The 13,555-nt window shown below is 48.5% G+C and overlaps 1 protein-coding gene across 1 annotated transcript in view; it reads left to right on the top strand.

The window, feature by feature from the left end:
* The first annotated feature begins 6,450 nt into the window (after positions 1 to 6,450).
* The window catches only part of MAML1 (mastermind like transcriptional coactivator 1), a 129,116-nt gene continuing 122,011 nt past the window's right edge, over positions 6,451 to 13,555 (top strand). The window contains exon 1 of the mRNA XM_089654507.1: positions 6,451 to 6,940. Coding sequence (XP_089510633.1) covers positions 6,623 to 6,940 — 318 coding nt within the window. The 5' untranslated portion in view covers positions 6,451 to 6,622. The remainder of the gene's footprint in view (positions 6,941 to 13,555) is intronic.

Below are 13,555 nucleotides of genomic sequence, written 5' to 3'. Positions count from 1 at the left end.
CTCAAATAATCACAAAATCCATAAAGCAAACAATGAGTGATAAATGCGTTCATGCAATGTGCAATGGTGCTATGCAATTCCATGACCGTGTCAACACACTTCTTCTATTGCGGCTAAAGTGCCTCGCAATGACCCCCAGGGGTTTTTATCTTGTGGCCCAGTCCTCGTCTGACATGCCTCCCTGCTGCCTGGGAAGAGAGAGGAAGGCACCTCTCCCCAGAATGCCGGGACACCCCCCCTGTGCCCAGAAGGCTCCGCACCACTAGGAGCCCTGGAGTGGGTAAGTAAAAGGCTGCCCTCCTCGGCTCAACTACTACCCTCCAGGGAGCACCTCCAGCCCCTGTTCTTATGTCCTACACAAAAAAACAAACGTTTTACTGGCAGGGAAACACAATCAAGAACTGAGGAGTGGAGGGATGGGTGGGAATTTAAACTCTAAATCTAAACTTTAAGCCAATTGTTGATTGTGTTTCCTGTCAGGTGGAGCTAGTCATCTCTCAAGCCTAATATCCTGGAAGATGACTAGAGAAATACATGTTATACAGTACATTAAAGAGTACGTTTACCTTTTCATGAAAAATGAAAAGGTGAACTAACCCGAAATATCCTGGCCAAGTCTCTGGCTACTGCTGCATATATTGGCTGTGATACCTGAAGCTGGTGGTCCATACATCATACACTGCAATACGCAGCCCTGAAGTGAGTATCCTTCATAATAATTGCAATGGCAAGATTCCATTGGTCAGAGCAGCCACATGACCATACTGGCAAATGCAAAGCGCATCTGAGGCTACTTCTTCCGGAAAGATTCCCAGAAGAAAAAGCATTTCTCATTGGTCACATGGCCAAGGGGAGTAAGTATTATGATGGATAATCACTCAGGGGATGTGCACTGTGGTGGATGTACAGGGTATGGATCGCTAAAACAGCAGTCGCAGGGGCATCATAGCTGCTATGGCACTGGGGTCTGGAGGCTAGCCAGCATATTTGGAGTTAGTTTGCCTTTTAATTTTTCACGAAATGGTGACCTTACCCTTTAAGCTGAAATATATGCTGTAAATTATCTGAAAATGTTGAATAAATATACTCTACCTGAGTGATATTAAAACTTCTTATAAATCACCTTGTAATTTAAAGTAATACTAATTTCTGTTTGATAATACATGCAGAAGCAAAGCTCCCTTTCATAAAACTTAATTAAAGCCAAACTATGGGCACAGTGCTCCCCCTTTGGTCCCTTAGTCCCCTTGAAGCACCGCTGGTCCATTCTTATTCTTCCAGTGGTAGGCAGATCCTAAATGCTGTGGAGAGCAGCACCACATAATGATGTGGCACCATTCTCCTGTAAGGCCTAGGCAGGGGGCGGCATCTTGACCCTTGGGATCATACGAAGTGGATTCAATGATGCTTGTTGTCATTCAACTCTCAAGGGAAGCAACATCACATTGCTGGATAGTTGAGGGTGTCAGCAGGGGAAAGCTCCAGAGATTGGGCAATCATGGCAGCACGACCTGTTTTTTTTAATGCTTGGGGATTTGTTTCCCAAGGTGGGATTGGGTTTTAAAACGATATCCAATACTTTAACCTATTAAAAGCTAGTTACTAAGAGGAGAGGCAAGACATTGTGGGGAAAACATGTATTATCTGCATTTTCAAGCATTTTTCAGGTGCTCTCATTGAAGTCTTTAGGGACCAAAAACACAGAACTCTGCCCTGAAGAAGCTCATGTATTTTTTCAAGCTTCAAGCGACAGGTTGTTTAGGTGTGAAGTGCACTGTTGAATATAATGGGAAGCTTGATGTTGAGTATTGAAGTGCTTTACGAAGCATGCTTCAAATAGCAGGAGTGTGAATGGGGTCTCACATTGTATTATGTTTGTCTGAAAAGAAGCAACAAATGTTAAACTTTAACTGATTTAACTAAGTACTGACTCTGAAGCCGGGGTGTCCGGCTTACAGCAAAGTTCAATAAAGAGCAACAATAAATTATAAGTAAATCTAGAGAGAATAATCAAACCCTTGAAAAAGCCTGGCCTTAAAGTGTATCTCTAGGCTGAACCTTTGTTTTTAGTTTTGGATAAAGTGTGGAATAGTTAGACCTTCTGTCAAATTGTTTTTGAAAACTGTGTCCCCATTGGAGAGACTCCTCTCATTGTCCTCCTGACCATTACAAGTACTGTGTACTTGTATGAAAAATGATCCTGTTCTCTTTGTATTCTTTGTATCTTTGTGTAATACCCGGTGTGCCTGCCAGTCCCTCTTCTTCCCTATTCAAAACTGACCACAATAGGCAGGGGAGCACAGAGTGGTCAGTTTTCTAGCTGTGCTGGGAGAACAACCTGCCCGTCCTCCAGTGATCAGACTTGTGCTCACATGCCCCCCTGCACAGCCATTCACTGCAAAGATCAATGTACTGCTGTTTCTCCACCCCAACCTCTCTAAGCCTGTTATTCAGCGGAGAACAGAGGGTATATGATCACTTATTAAAAAATGAAAAAATAGGTATTTATAATCTTTTTATATGTATACACAAATGTTTGGCCTTTGATTTCTATTTTAAACTGAATGGGTTGTTTTACAAGTAGAGGGTTTACATATACTTTAAAAGGACTTTTATTGAGCACAAACATGGATATTGGATTAAGGAGTAAATTCTGAGACCTATTTGCTGATTTGACAGCGGGTGTCCTTAGATGTGTGCTATCATTGACTAAGTTACTTTTCACCGGGATGTGACAGTCAAATTGAAATGTGCCTTAAAGGTTATGTTTCAACACCTACCTACTGTCCACGGTATGATTCTTTATCTCTCTATGGTCTTCTGTAATCCGGGTCCTCCACTGTATCACTACAGCGTACCTGGTGGAGACTGGAATGTTGTGGGGGCATCTCTTGCACCTCCTGCCAATCATTCCTGAAGGTGGAAACAGAGAATGTGACAGCAAGAAGTGGCATAAGTGCAGTGGTAGCTGGCTGATGGTATTTGCACTGCAGGTGGGTAGAACTGGGAGACACACTCACACAGTTAAGCTTTGGCTATAAAATCTGGAAGCTGATTGATTTCTATGCAGAGTTGCTTTAGATTTTGCATGCTTCAGGTTTAGTAAATCAATCCCAGTATGTCTAGTAATGCCCTTTTTCCTTAGTAATATGAGCGGCGCAATGTGTACGTACGTGAGCATAAGTCCACACCGGTTTTCTGATCCTGGGAATCCCTTTTACCATATAATGTCATGTGGACTTGTGGATTTGGAGTAGATATGCAATATATCATGTTTTTTTTATTTTTTTTTTTAGTTCTTTGGAAGTTGGAATGAGATGCCCAATCAGGGGAACACCCCCAAATTTATATGCATAACTACACTCCACAGATCACTCCAAAGATTACTGTATATTATATTACCCACTTCTCTTCTTTGGATATACTACGTAGTAGCAGCCATAAGCTTGCATTTGTTTTGTTCAGCTGGACCCTGGCTGTCTTTTAAAAGTGATCCAGGTGGCTGAAAACGCTTTAACAATGTGGGTGTTGAGTACACCTCCACAATCCTCTAGAGGGAATCTAGTAAATAAAAAATGTAACACTTATACATAAATTTTCCAATGAGTTGTGACTCTAAATAGCACATGAAAAGTCCCATTTTTTTCTTCCTTTGTTGTCATCCTCCCGACTATGGTCACCAGGGGTGGACTGATCATTTGGAAACTCGGGCACTGCCCGAGGGCCCGGGGTCAGTAGGGGGCCCCATGAGATGCCCCTGGTACCTTTTTCATAGGCTTTTTTGAGTTTGGGCAAGGACACAGGGGCCCCATGATCCCCTATTGCCTGGGGGCCCCATGAGTTGTCAGTCTGCCCCTGGTAGTCACTGAGAAGAAAGAAGTGAGGGAAACAGGAGTGGAATGGCAACTCATGGGGCCCCCAGGCAACAGGGGATCATGGGGCCCCTGTGTCCATGCCCACACTCAAACCACACCCACAAAAGCCTATAAAAAGGTACCAGGGGCATCTCATGGGGCCCCCTACTGACCCCTGGCCATCGGGCAGTGCCCGACTTCTCAAATGGTCAGTCCGCCCCTGGAGGGAAAATACAACTTTTCTGAGGTGTCCCCAGAACAAGAGGTGAGGGGAAATATTCTAAAAGGGACAAATGTTCTCTTCACTTCACTGGGGCGATCCCTGAAAACTTATCTCTTCAGGAAAGCCTATCCAGCCTCGGACTAACAGCTGAATGTTTAACTTTTCATCAGGGGCGGACTGACCATTTGGAAACTCGGGCACTGCCCGAGGGCCCGGGGTCAGTAGGGGGCCCCATGAGATGTCCCTGGTACCTTTTTCATAGGCTTTTTTGAGTTTGGGCAAGGACACAGGGGCCCCATGATCCCCTATTTCCTGGGGGCCCCATGAGTTGTCAGTCTGCCCATGCTTTTCATCAACTCATCCCTCACAGTAGGGTTCAAACAACTAATCGACATAAACGATAATTGATTATGAAAATAGTTGTCAACTATTTTAATAATTGATTAGTTGGTCAGCCAATTGGTTGGCATGCATACAGAATGCAGTATTTGTTTACATATCAAAAAATACAATACAACAAACATACAGTTCAGTATACTGCCCATACATGTCAGTAAGTGGCTGAGAACCTGTGAATGTGTGAGGAGCAATGCCTCATAGGACATGTAGTCCTGGGCAAGAGAAGGAAGTAAAGTAAGTGTCTAAAGACAGAAGTTATGTTAACTTGATATAGGCGCACTTTCTACTGTACTTTGCGGCTTGCTATAGGGGCACTCTGAAGGTAGGAGGAGCTAAAAGCACCATTTGTGGACCCCAGAACAGGAGAATCAAGGTTGCTCTGTGCAAAACCATGGCACAGAGGAGGTAAGTATGACAAATTTGTTATTTTAAAAAAAATTAAATGTTTACAATCACAGTGCTCTGTGCAGGGAAGATCAGCATCTGAACCCAGAGAAGCTGGAGGCTGATAGATTGGAGGTAATATAAGGCATTACAATTAAATAAGAATTCCGGGCAAATGTTTTATTTGCAGTGCCCGCACTGCATGGGTTAACTGCATGTTTTTTTAAACGGTGCAAGGAAAAGCTATACTTTCCCGATCCTTTGATCCTCCGGAAAACCGTACTCCCCCACATCCAGCGATGGACTGTTCCTGTGGTTCATACCTCAAGAGCCGGTCTGTGTGTGTGATAAGGTCAGGAACAGTCCATTCACAAAACTGCTGGCGTGCGGGGGAGGAGCATCAGGGACACTTGCACTCGGAGGATCGGCGGATTACATAAACTCTAGACAAAAACGGGCAGTTTACCCATGCAGTGAAAATAAAAATGTTGCCCAAAGTTCTTCATTAAAGTTTTCTATTCCGCTCCTTTAAATTTTCTTTTCACTGTAGTCAAAACGATTGTTGATTTGATCCCACTAATAATTAGAAATTCAAACGAACGTTCTTAAAATAAAATTTGTGTTTGGCCAGCATGAGTGACAGCGAGCGCAGGTAGCGTGTACGAAATTGCTTGCCTATGACAAGGGAGTGTTATATTACAATCCTGTCTGAAAGTCTGCAGAACAGATCTTTATATAAAAATTTTGATCTGAGTCCGATCATTTGTGCCAGATTCAACTTCTAACAGAATACACACATCTCTCGTCTGGTATTCTCAGACTGGATTAGATATTGTGTTCCCCAATGATATAGTTGGCTATTTATAATTACCACTGCAGATAGATATTCAAGATTAAATTACTTTACATGCTATATTAACTATGAAAATAATCGTTAGTTGTAGCCCTACCCAGGGGCGGACTGACATCTCATGGGGCCCCCTGGCAATAAGGAATCATGGGGCCCGTGTCCTTGCCCAAACTCAAAAAAGCCTATGAAAAAGGTACCAGGGGCATCTCATGGGGCCCCTTACTGACCCCGGGCCCTCGGGCAGTGCCCAAGTTTCCAAATAGTCAGTCCGCCCCTGGTCCTACCTCACAGTTATCACTTTTGCCCACCCTATTAGATTGTAAGTTCTTGAAAGCAGAGCTCTCGGAACCCTCTTGTATGGTAACTGGACTGTTTCCCTTTAGTTTGTAAAGTGCTGCGCAAACTGTTGGCACTATATACATCCTGTATAATAATATTCTCCAACTTCCTGTTTTGATTCTTAAACAGGAAGTGAACTAAAATGTCTTCCATGATACACAGCCATCATAAAATATTATTCGTTTAACCTCTCCCTTCTCTAAAACCAACAATACGAGGTTTAATCCATAGATTCTCTTGAACTGCTTCCTTCTAAGTTTAGTTCGCCTCCTAAGCCACTTCTGATCAGACAGAACGCCTAGCCAGCTATCTACGCCCCTCCCCCCCTCTACCCCTCCCGTAGGAAAACAACTCCGTTTACAAAACACAACGTCACCGACTCAGTCACGCCCACGGCTTGTTCTGTTGGATGCGTGTCGTGACGTCACTTAGGAGGAAAAAAAAAAAAAAGCAAAGAAAAAAAAAGAGAGAAAAGCAGTTTCAAGATGGCGGCAGCGCAGATAACAATGGCGAGCGGGCGGAGAGGCACCGGGGGGCAGTGAGTGAGGGGGGAGAGGGACACTGCTCGCACACATGGCGGACTTCGTGGTCCCCCGGCACAGCGCGGTGATGGAGCGCCTCCGCCGGAGGATAGAGCTGTGCCGGCGGCACCACGGAAACTGCGAGTCCCGCTACGATGCGGCGGCCACGGAGAGGCTGGAACTGGAGCGCCAACACACCTACCAGCTGCACCAGCGCTGCCTGCAGGCCAAGGCCAAGAGAGCCAGCAAGCACAGGCAGCAGCCGCCGGCGGCCACGGGAGCCACCGACACTGCCAGGGGGAGCCAGAGCGGAGCTGTGGAGAGCGGGGACAGCAACGGCGAGCAGTGCAGGAGCAGCACCCTCATCGCGGTAAGAGAGCCCTGATATGTCCTTACACGGCACCGGGTGCCAGCCTGTCCGTACAACGTACCGGGTGCCATCCCCACTACACGGCACCGGGTGCCAGCCTGTCCTTACACGGCACCGGGTGCCAGCCTGTCCTTACACGGCACCGGGTGCCAGCCTGTCCTTACACGGCACCGGGTGCCAGCCTGTCCTTACACGGCACCGGGTGCCAACCCCACTATACACGGCACCGGGTGCCAACCCCACTATACACGGCACCGGGTGCCAACCCCACTATACAGCACCGGGTGCCAGCCTGTCCTTACACGGCACCGGGTGCCAGTCCCAACATAGATAGCACCCGGTGCCATCCCCACTATACAGCACCGGGTGCCAGCCTGTCCTTTACACGGTACCGGGTGCCAGCCTGTCTTTACACGGCACCGGGTGCCAGTCCCACCATGGATAGCACCGGGTGCCAACCCCACTATACACGGCACCGGGTGCCAGCCTGTCCTTACACGGCACCAGGTGCCAGTCCCACCATAGATGGCACCGGGTGCCAACCCCACTATACACGGCACCGGGTGCCAGCCTGTCCTTACACGGCACCAGGTGCCAGTCCCACCATAGATGGCACCGGGTGCCAGTCCCACCGTAGATGGCACCGGGTGCCAGCCTGTCCTTACACGGCACCGGGTGCCAACCCCACTGTACACAGCACCGGGTGCCAGTCCCACCATAGATAGCACCGGGTGCCAGCCTGTCCTTACACGGCACCGGGTGCCAACCCCACTATACACGGCACCGGGTGCCAACCCCACTATACAGCACCGGGTGCCAGCCTGTCCTTACACGGCACCGGGTGCCAGTCCCAACATAGATAGCACCCGGTGCCATCCCCACTACACGGTACCGGGTGCCAGCCTGTCCTTTACACGGTACCGGGTGCCAGCCTGTCTTTACACGGCACCGGGTGCCAGTCCCACCATGGATAGCACCGGGTGCCAACCCCACTATACACGGCCCCGGGTGCCAGCCTGTCCTTACACGGCACCAGGTGCCAGTCCCACCATAGATGGCACCGGGTGCCAGTCCCACCGTAGATGGCACCGGGTGCCAGCCTGTCCTTACACGGCACCGGGTGCCAACCCCACTGTACACAGCACTGGGTGCCAGTCCCACCATAGATAGCACCGGGTGCCAGCCTGTCCTTACACGGCACCGGGTGCCAACCCCACTGTACACAGCACCGGGTGCCAGTCCCACCATGGATAGCACCGGGTGCCAGCCTGTCCTTACACGGCACCGGGTGCCAACCCCACTGTACACAGCACCGGGTGCCAGTCCCACCATAGATAGCACCGGGTGCCAGCCTGTCCTTACACGGCACCGGGTGCCAACCCCACTGTACACAGCACCGGGTGCCAGCCTGTCCTTGCACGGCACCGGGTGCCAGCCTGTCCTTGCACGGCACCGGGTGCCAACCCCGCCGTACACGGCACCGGGTGCCAACCCCGCCGTACACGGCACCGGGTGCCAACCCCGCCGTACACGGCACCGGGTGCCAACCCCGCCGTACACGGCACCGGGTGCCAACCCCGCCGTACACGGCACCGGGTGCCAACCCCGCCGTACACGGCACCGGGTGCCAACCCCACAATACACGGCACTGGGTGCCAGTCCCACCGTAGATGGCACCGGGTGCCAACCCCACTATACAGCACCGGGTGCCAGCCCATCCTTACACGACATCGGGTGCCAACCCCACTATACACAGCACCGGGTGCCAGCCCGTCCATGCAGGGCACCGGGTGCCAACCCCACTATACGCAGCACCGGGTGCCAGCCCGTCCATGCAGGGCACCGGGTGCCATCCCCACTAAACGCAGCACCGGGTGCCAGCCCGTCCGTACAAGGCACCGGGTGCCATCCCCACTAATCACGGCACCGGGTGCCATCCCCACTTGACACGGCACCGGGTGCCATCCCCACTAAACACAGCACCGGGTGCCATCCCCACTACACGAGGCCCTGTGTGCCAGCCTGTCCTTGCACGGCACCGGGTGCCAGCCTGTCCTTGCACGGCACCGGGTGCCAGCCTGTCCTTGCACGGCACCGGGTGCCAGCCTGTCCTTGCACGGCACCGGGTGCCAGCCTGCCCGTGCGAGGCGCCGGGTGCCAACCCCGCTGTACACAGCACCGGGTGCCAACCCCGCTGTACACAGCACCGGGTGCCAACCCCGCTGTACACAGCACCGGGTGCCAACCCCGCTGTACACAGCACCGGGTGCCAACCCCGCTGTACACAGCACCGGGTGCCAACCCCGCTGTACACAGCACCGGGTGCCAACCCCGCTGTACACAGCACCGGGTGCCAACCCCGCTGTACACAGCACCGGGTGCCGGCCCCACCCTAGGCAGCACCGGGTGCCGGCCCCACCCTAGGCAGCACCGGGTGCCGGCCCCACCCTAGGCAGCTCCGGGTGCCAGCCTGTCCTTACCCAACACCGGGTGCCAGCCCCACCATAGACAGCACCAGGTGCCGGCCCTTCCACGGGCAGCACCGGGTGCCTTCTTCCTGTGTAGGACCATGCCACAGACAGCACTAGGTGCCAGGCATGCCACAGACAGCACTGGGTGCCTTCCTCCTGTGTGGGACCATTCTGTAGGCAGCGCTTGGTGCCTTCTTCCTGTGTGGGACCATTCCGTAGGCAGCGCTTGGTGCCTTCTTCCTGTGTGGGACCATTCCGTAGGCAGCGCTTGGTGCCTTCTTCCTGTGTGGGACCATTCCGTAGGCAGCACTGGGTGTCTTCCTCTTGTATGGGTAATTTTATAGACAACACTGGGTGCCCAGCAGGAGAGGCACAGCTACCTCTGCACCCTCTCTAGACCAAACTGCCTACTGTTGCTGGTTTCCAGAGACTGGCACAGGTGGTGGAGGCTGTTCATGACACATGAGGCAGAGGTCTTATCTCAGATAGTCAGCAGCATGGAAAGATTCAGTATCTGCTTAACCACCCTTCCATTCACTCACCTTCCACTGTGATTCTATCCTTGGAGTCCACTCAGCAGTAGAATGGTTTCCTCATTTACTGTGGATGGTTCCTCCCCTCTTCCACCAGCCTGCTGTCTACGTTCTCTTGCACTTGTCAGTTTCCTGTGTCTGTAGGGACTGTCCTAAGAGTAGTCATTACCTGTAGTCAGGCCCTGGCAGAAGCGGTACAGCTGTTTTGCCAGTTCTTGGAGGTTTCTTGGGACAGTCCTGGTTTAAATTCTCCCAGCAGAGATGTTAAAACATATTTTAAAATAAGTGCAACTTCCTAAAATTCTATTCGATAGGTTTTTTCCACTCTGTTGTAGATCTCCCTTTCCACCCTTTCAGGTTTCATCTGTGTCACCCTTGATGTAGTTGCTAACTGAGACCTTCAGATTATTGTGATGGCAATGAGTTTGCAGAGTTGCATGTGAATGAGTCGGCAGCTACAGAGCAGTCAGAAGGGGTTCATCGTGGTTAAAGGTGTAAACGGAGCCCCCAGCAATCTCCTATAGAATGCATATTCATTTCTTGTGCTTGCTTAGGTTATTGGGTACCTGGAGTTAGTATCTAGTAATGTTGGAAGAAAGGTTTTTAGTAGGGCCATTCTGGATATAGTTGGCAGCACATCCCCTAATGACTTTGTACAGAGTAGTGGGTATCTAGAGTTGGCATGCAGTAGATGAACTAGAAGCATTTCATTAGGGTCACCCTGTGTATTCTTGGCCACACCAACACTAGTTTCCCCTACAACATACATTTACTACGTGTACTTAATGTGTAACTGCAGTGAATGTATAGGGGTTAGTGTGTACCTGGAGTTGGCTCCCAGCAGTAGTGGTATTGTTTCATTTGGGTCACCCTGAGTACAGTTGGCGACTTCATCACCCTCTTTCTAATATAAACTAACTTCTTGTACTTTGTCAGTGTCAATGCCATGAGTTTTCAAAGAGTAGTAGGTGACTGGAGTCAGCTTCCCACATAGAAGACAGAATTGGCTCAATAGGGTATAGCTGGCAATCAAGAATATCGGCAGTATTCCCCAAGGGCTCGTTCACACGCGTCAGTTTTTCTGCATGTGGTCTGCAAAGGCACAAGAAAATCAGTTGTTTTCTATGTGCCCTGTTCACACCACCACACTAGTGTCGCGTGCAGATTTTTTCTGCAAAGAAATCTGCAGTGGCCATGTAAACTGATTTCTCTGCAAGTTAAATCTGTGCATCAGTTTCTATCAGTTTTTCTGCATGTAGGATGTGAACGAGGCCTGAAACATATCCACGTATTGTACTTCATGTCCGATTTTATAGAGATCAGTGTGTACAAGGAGTAAACTCCAGAAGGGCTAGATCAGGGTCACTCTAGGTATAGTTGGCAACAGAGGCTGTCTAAAGCCTCCTTTATACAGTCAGGTCCATAAATATTGGGACATGGACACAATTCTAACATTTTTGGCTCTATACACCACCACAATAGATTAATTTAATAATTAATAAATGAAACTAACAAGATGTGCTTTAACTGCAGACTGTCAGCTTTAATTTGAGGGTATTTACATCCAAATCAGGTGAACGGTGTAGGAATTACAACAGTTTGCATATGTGCCTCCCACTTGCTAAGGGACCAAAAGTAATGGGACAATTGGCTTCTCAGCTGTTCCATGGCCAGGTGTGTGTTATTCCCTCATTATCCCAATTACAATGAGAGCGACAAATTTTAGAATTTTGTCGATGCCCCAATATTTATGGACCTGACTGTATGTTCGGGAGTACCTGCATTCAGTACCCAACAGATGTGGCAGAACTCTTTTTTAAGTTACTCTTTGGGTTTAATCTTCATAACAGGATTTGGAGAAAGTTCTCCAGACAGGTGCTGTACCCTCCCAAAAAAAAAAATCAAAACACTTGTAGATTCATCTTCTGGATTGCTCTGATTTCATACTGTTGCAACAGTGTACAAGGAACATCAGTTTCTCTCTCAGCAAAAGCGGTGACATTGTTTCAGAGTTGGTGTGGGATTTTGTTCTTGCCAATGTGCCAGCCTTAGTAGTAGAGTCCTACAGTTGGTAACAGGTCAGTGACAAGACTCCCTCCTGTAATTTTTGTCTTTTTTTTTTTTGCAAATTTTTCATGGTAACTTCATTGGACTTTTTTTTTTTTTTTTTTTTTTCTATACTGGAAAATGTTCTTGCCCTGGTTGTCAGCATTCACTGTACTGGAAGTAGTAGGTGTCTGCAGGCATTCGAGAACATTCGCCCAATGTGGCCATTTACAGACATTTGGGGGTCATCGTTATGTTTTGCAAGTCTCTGTTTAGCCTTGGGAGATGTTGGCTGAGTCTGCTCTGGACAAAGTTGATTTTTGGAATATTTTTTTTTCTTAGCCATTTACTATTTTCCCCAAGTAGACAACACTTGATAGCTATCTTTCCTCTAGGCCGTTGGTCTCCAAACTGCAAACCGAGGCCAGATGTGATCCTTTGCTTGCCTTTATCTGGCCCTTGGTGCACCATTCCCCCTACTGACACCTTCACTGAGGCACTATTCCTCCCCTTAATACCAATGATGGGGCACTGATTCTGAGCATTTTCTACTCTTGCTGGCTACAGTCCAGCCCCCTATAGCCCTTGGCTTAGAAAGTTTGGAGACTCCTGCTCTAGACCATGCAAGTTCACGCCGTGCAAACTTGCATTTGTAGAAACTACTTTGGTTGGATAAATTAACCTAGTCTACTACTACTTTGGTTGAATAATTCGACGGACCTAGCTGTCCGCCACTTGTCTTTTGGCAGCTGTAGTTGTTAGCCGGATCAGTATGTATTCAGTATCACTTATGGTTATAGTTGCCTAAAGATACCCATGGCACCTTCTAAATATCCATTTTTAAATTGCTGCTTTCTCCTGGTATGTTGCCAGTGAGTTCATAGAGTGAGTATGTTGAAGTCAGTCCTCAGCTGGAGTGCAAAATACTGTTAGGAGTTGTCCCCTGGGCAGTGTTGCTAAGAGAGACCCTTCAGGACATCCCTAAATATACCACTTTTTTGTTTTTGCTTCCCACTGGAGAGATTACTGGTCATTTTGCCTAGAGAATGATGAGTAAGGTGACATTCTTAAAGGATAACTAAAGGCAAATTTTTTATTTTTTTTAGTTCGAGTGGAGAGGTTTTAGAGCACTTTTTTTTTTTTTTTTTTTATTTTGCTGTGTGTGTCCCCTTTATAATTTGTCCTGTTGCTGTTCTCACTAAAAGAAAATCCCAAATGTTGGGTTGATCTTGGGGACTACGATGGATTTCTTCTCACTTCCTGTTGTAGGTATAGAGCAGGAAATAAAGAGATCTCTTCAATGGAAACACAGATGGCAAAGAAAACTGACTGGTTATTCCAAAATGAGAAAAAAATGTTTTGTCTTTAGTTCTAATTTAACTTATTCCTCACTCTTCAAACAACTGGAAAGCTCCTCTGCTGTGGATGGACCCTTGGCACCCTCACCTATAATGCAAGACAGCTAGGTATCTAGCATTTTCAGAAGAACAGTAATGGCAAACTAGCAGCTGGATTCACACTTATGCAATCTTTTTTATAGCGTGCTGTGTTAATGTATAAGTGCA

This window comes from Staurois parvus, unplaced genomic scaffold, assembly GCF_062004578.1.
Source record: "Staurois parvus isolate SC_StPar_1 unplaced genomic scaffold, SC_StPar_1.0 ptg000770l, whole genome shotgun sequence".
Classification (NCBI taxonomy): domain Eukaryota; kingdom Metazoa; phylum Chordata; class Amphibia; order Anura; family Ranidae; genus Staurois; species Staurois parvus.
The sequence above is the reverse complement of the archived record's forward strand: the minus strand, read 5'-3'. Positions and strand labels throughout refer to the sequence as shown.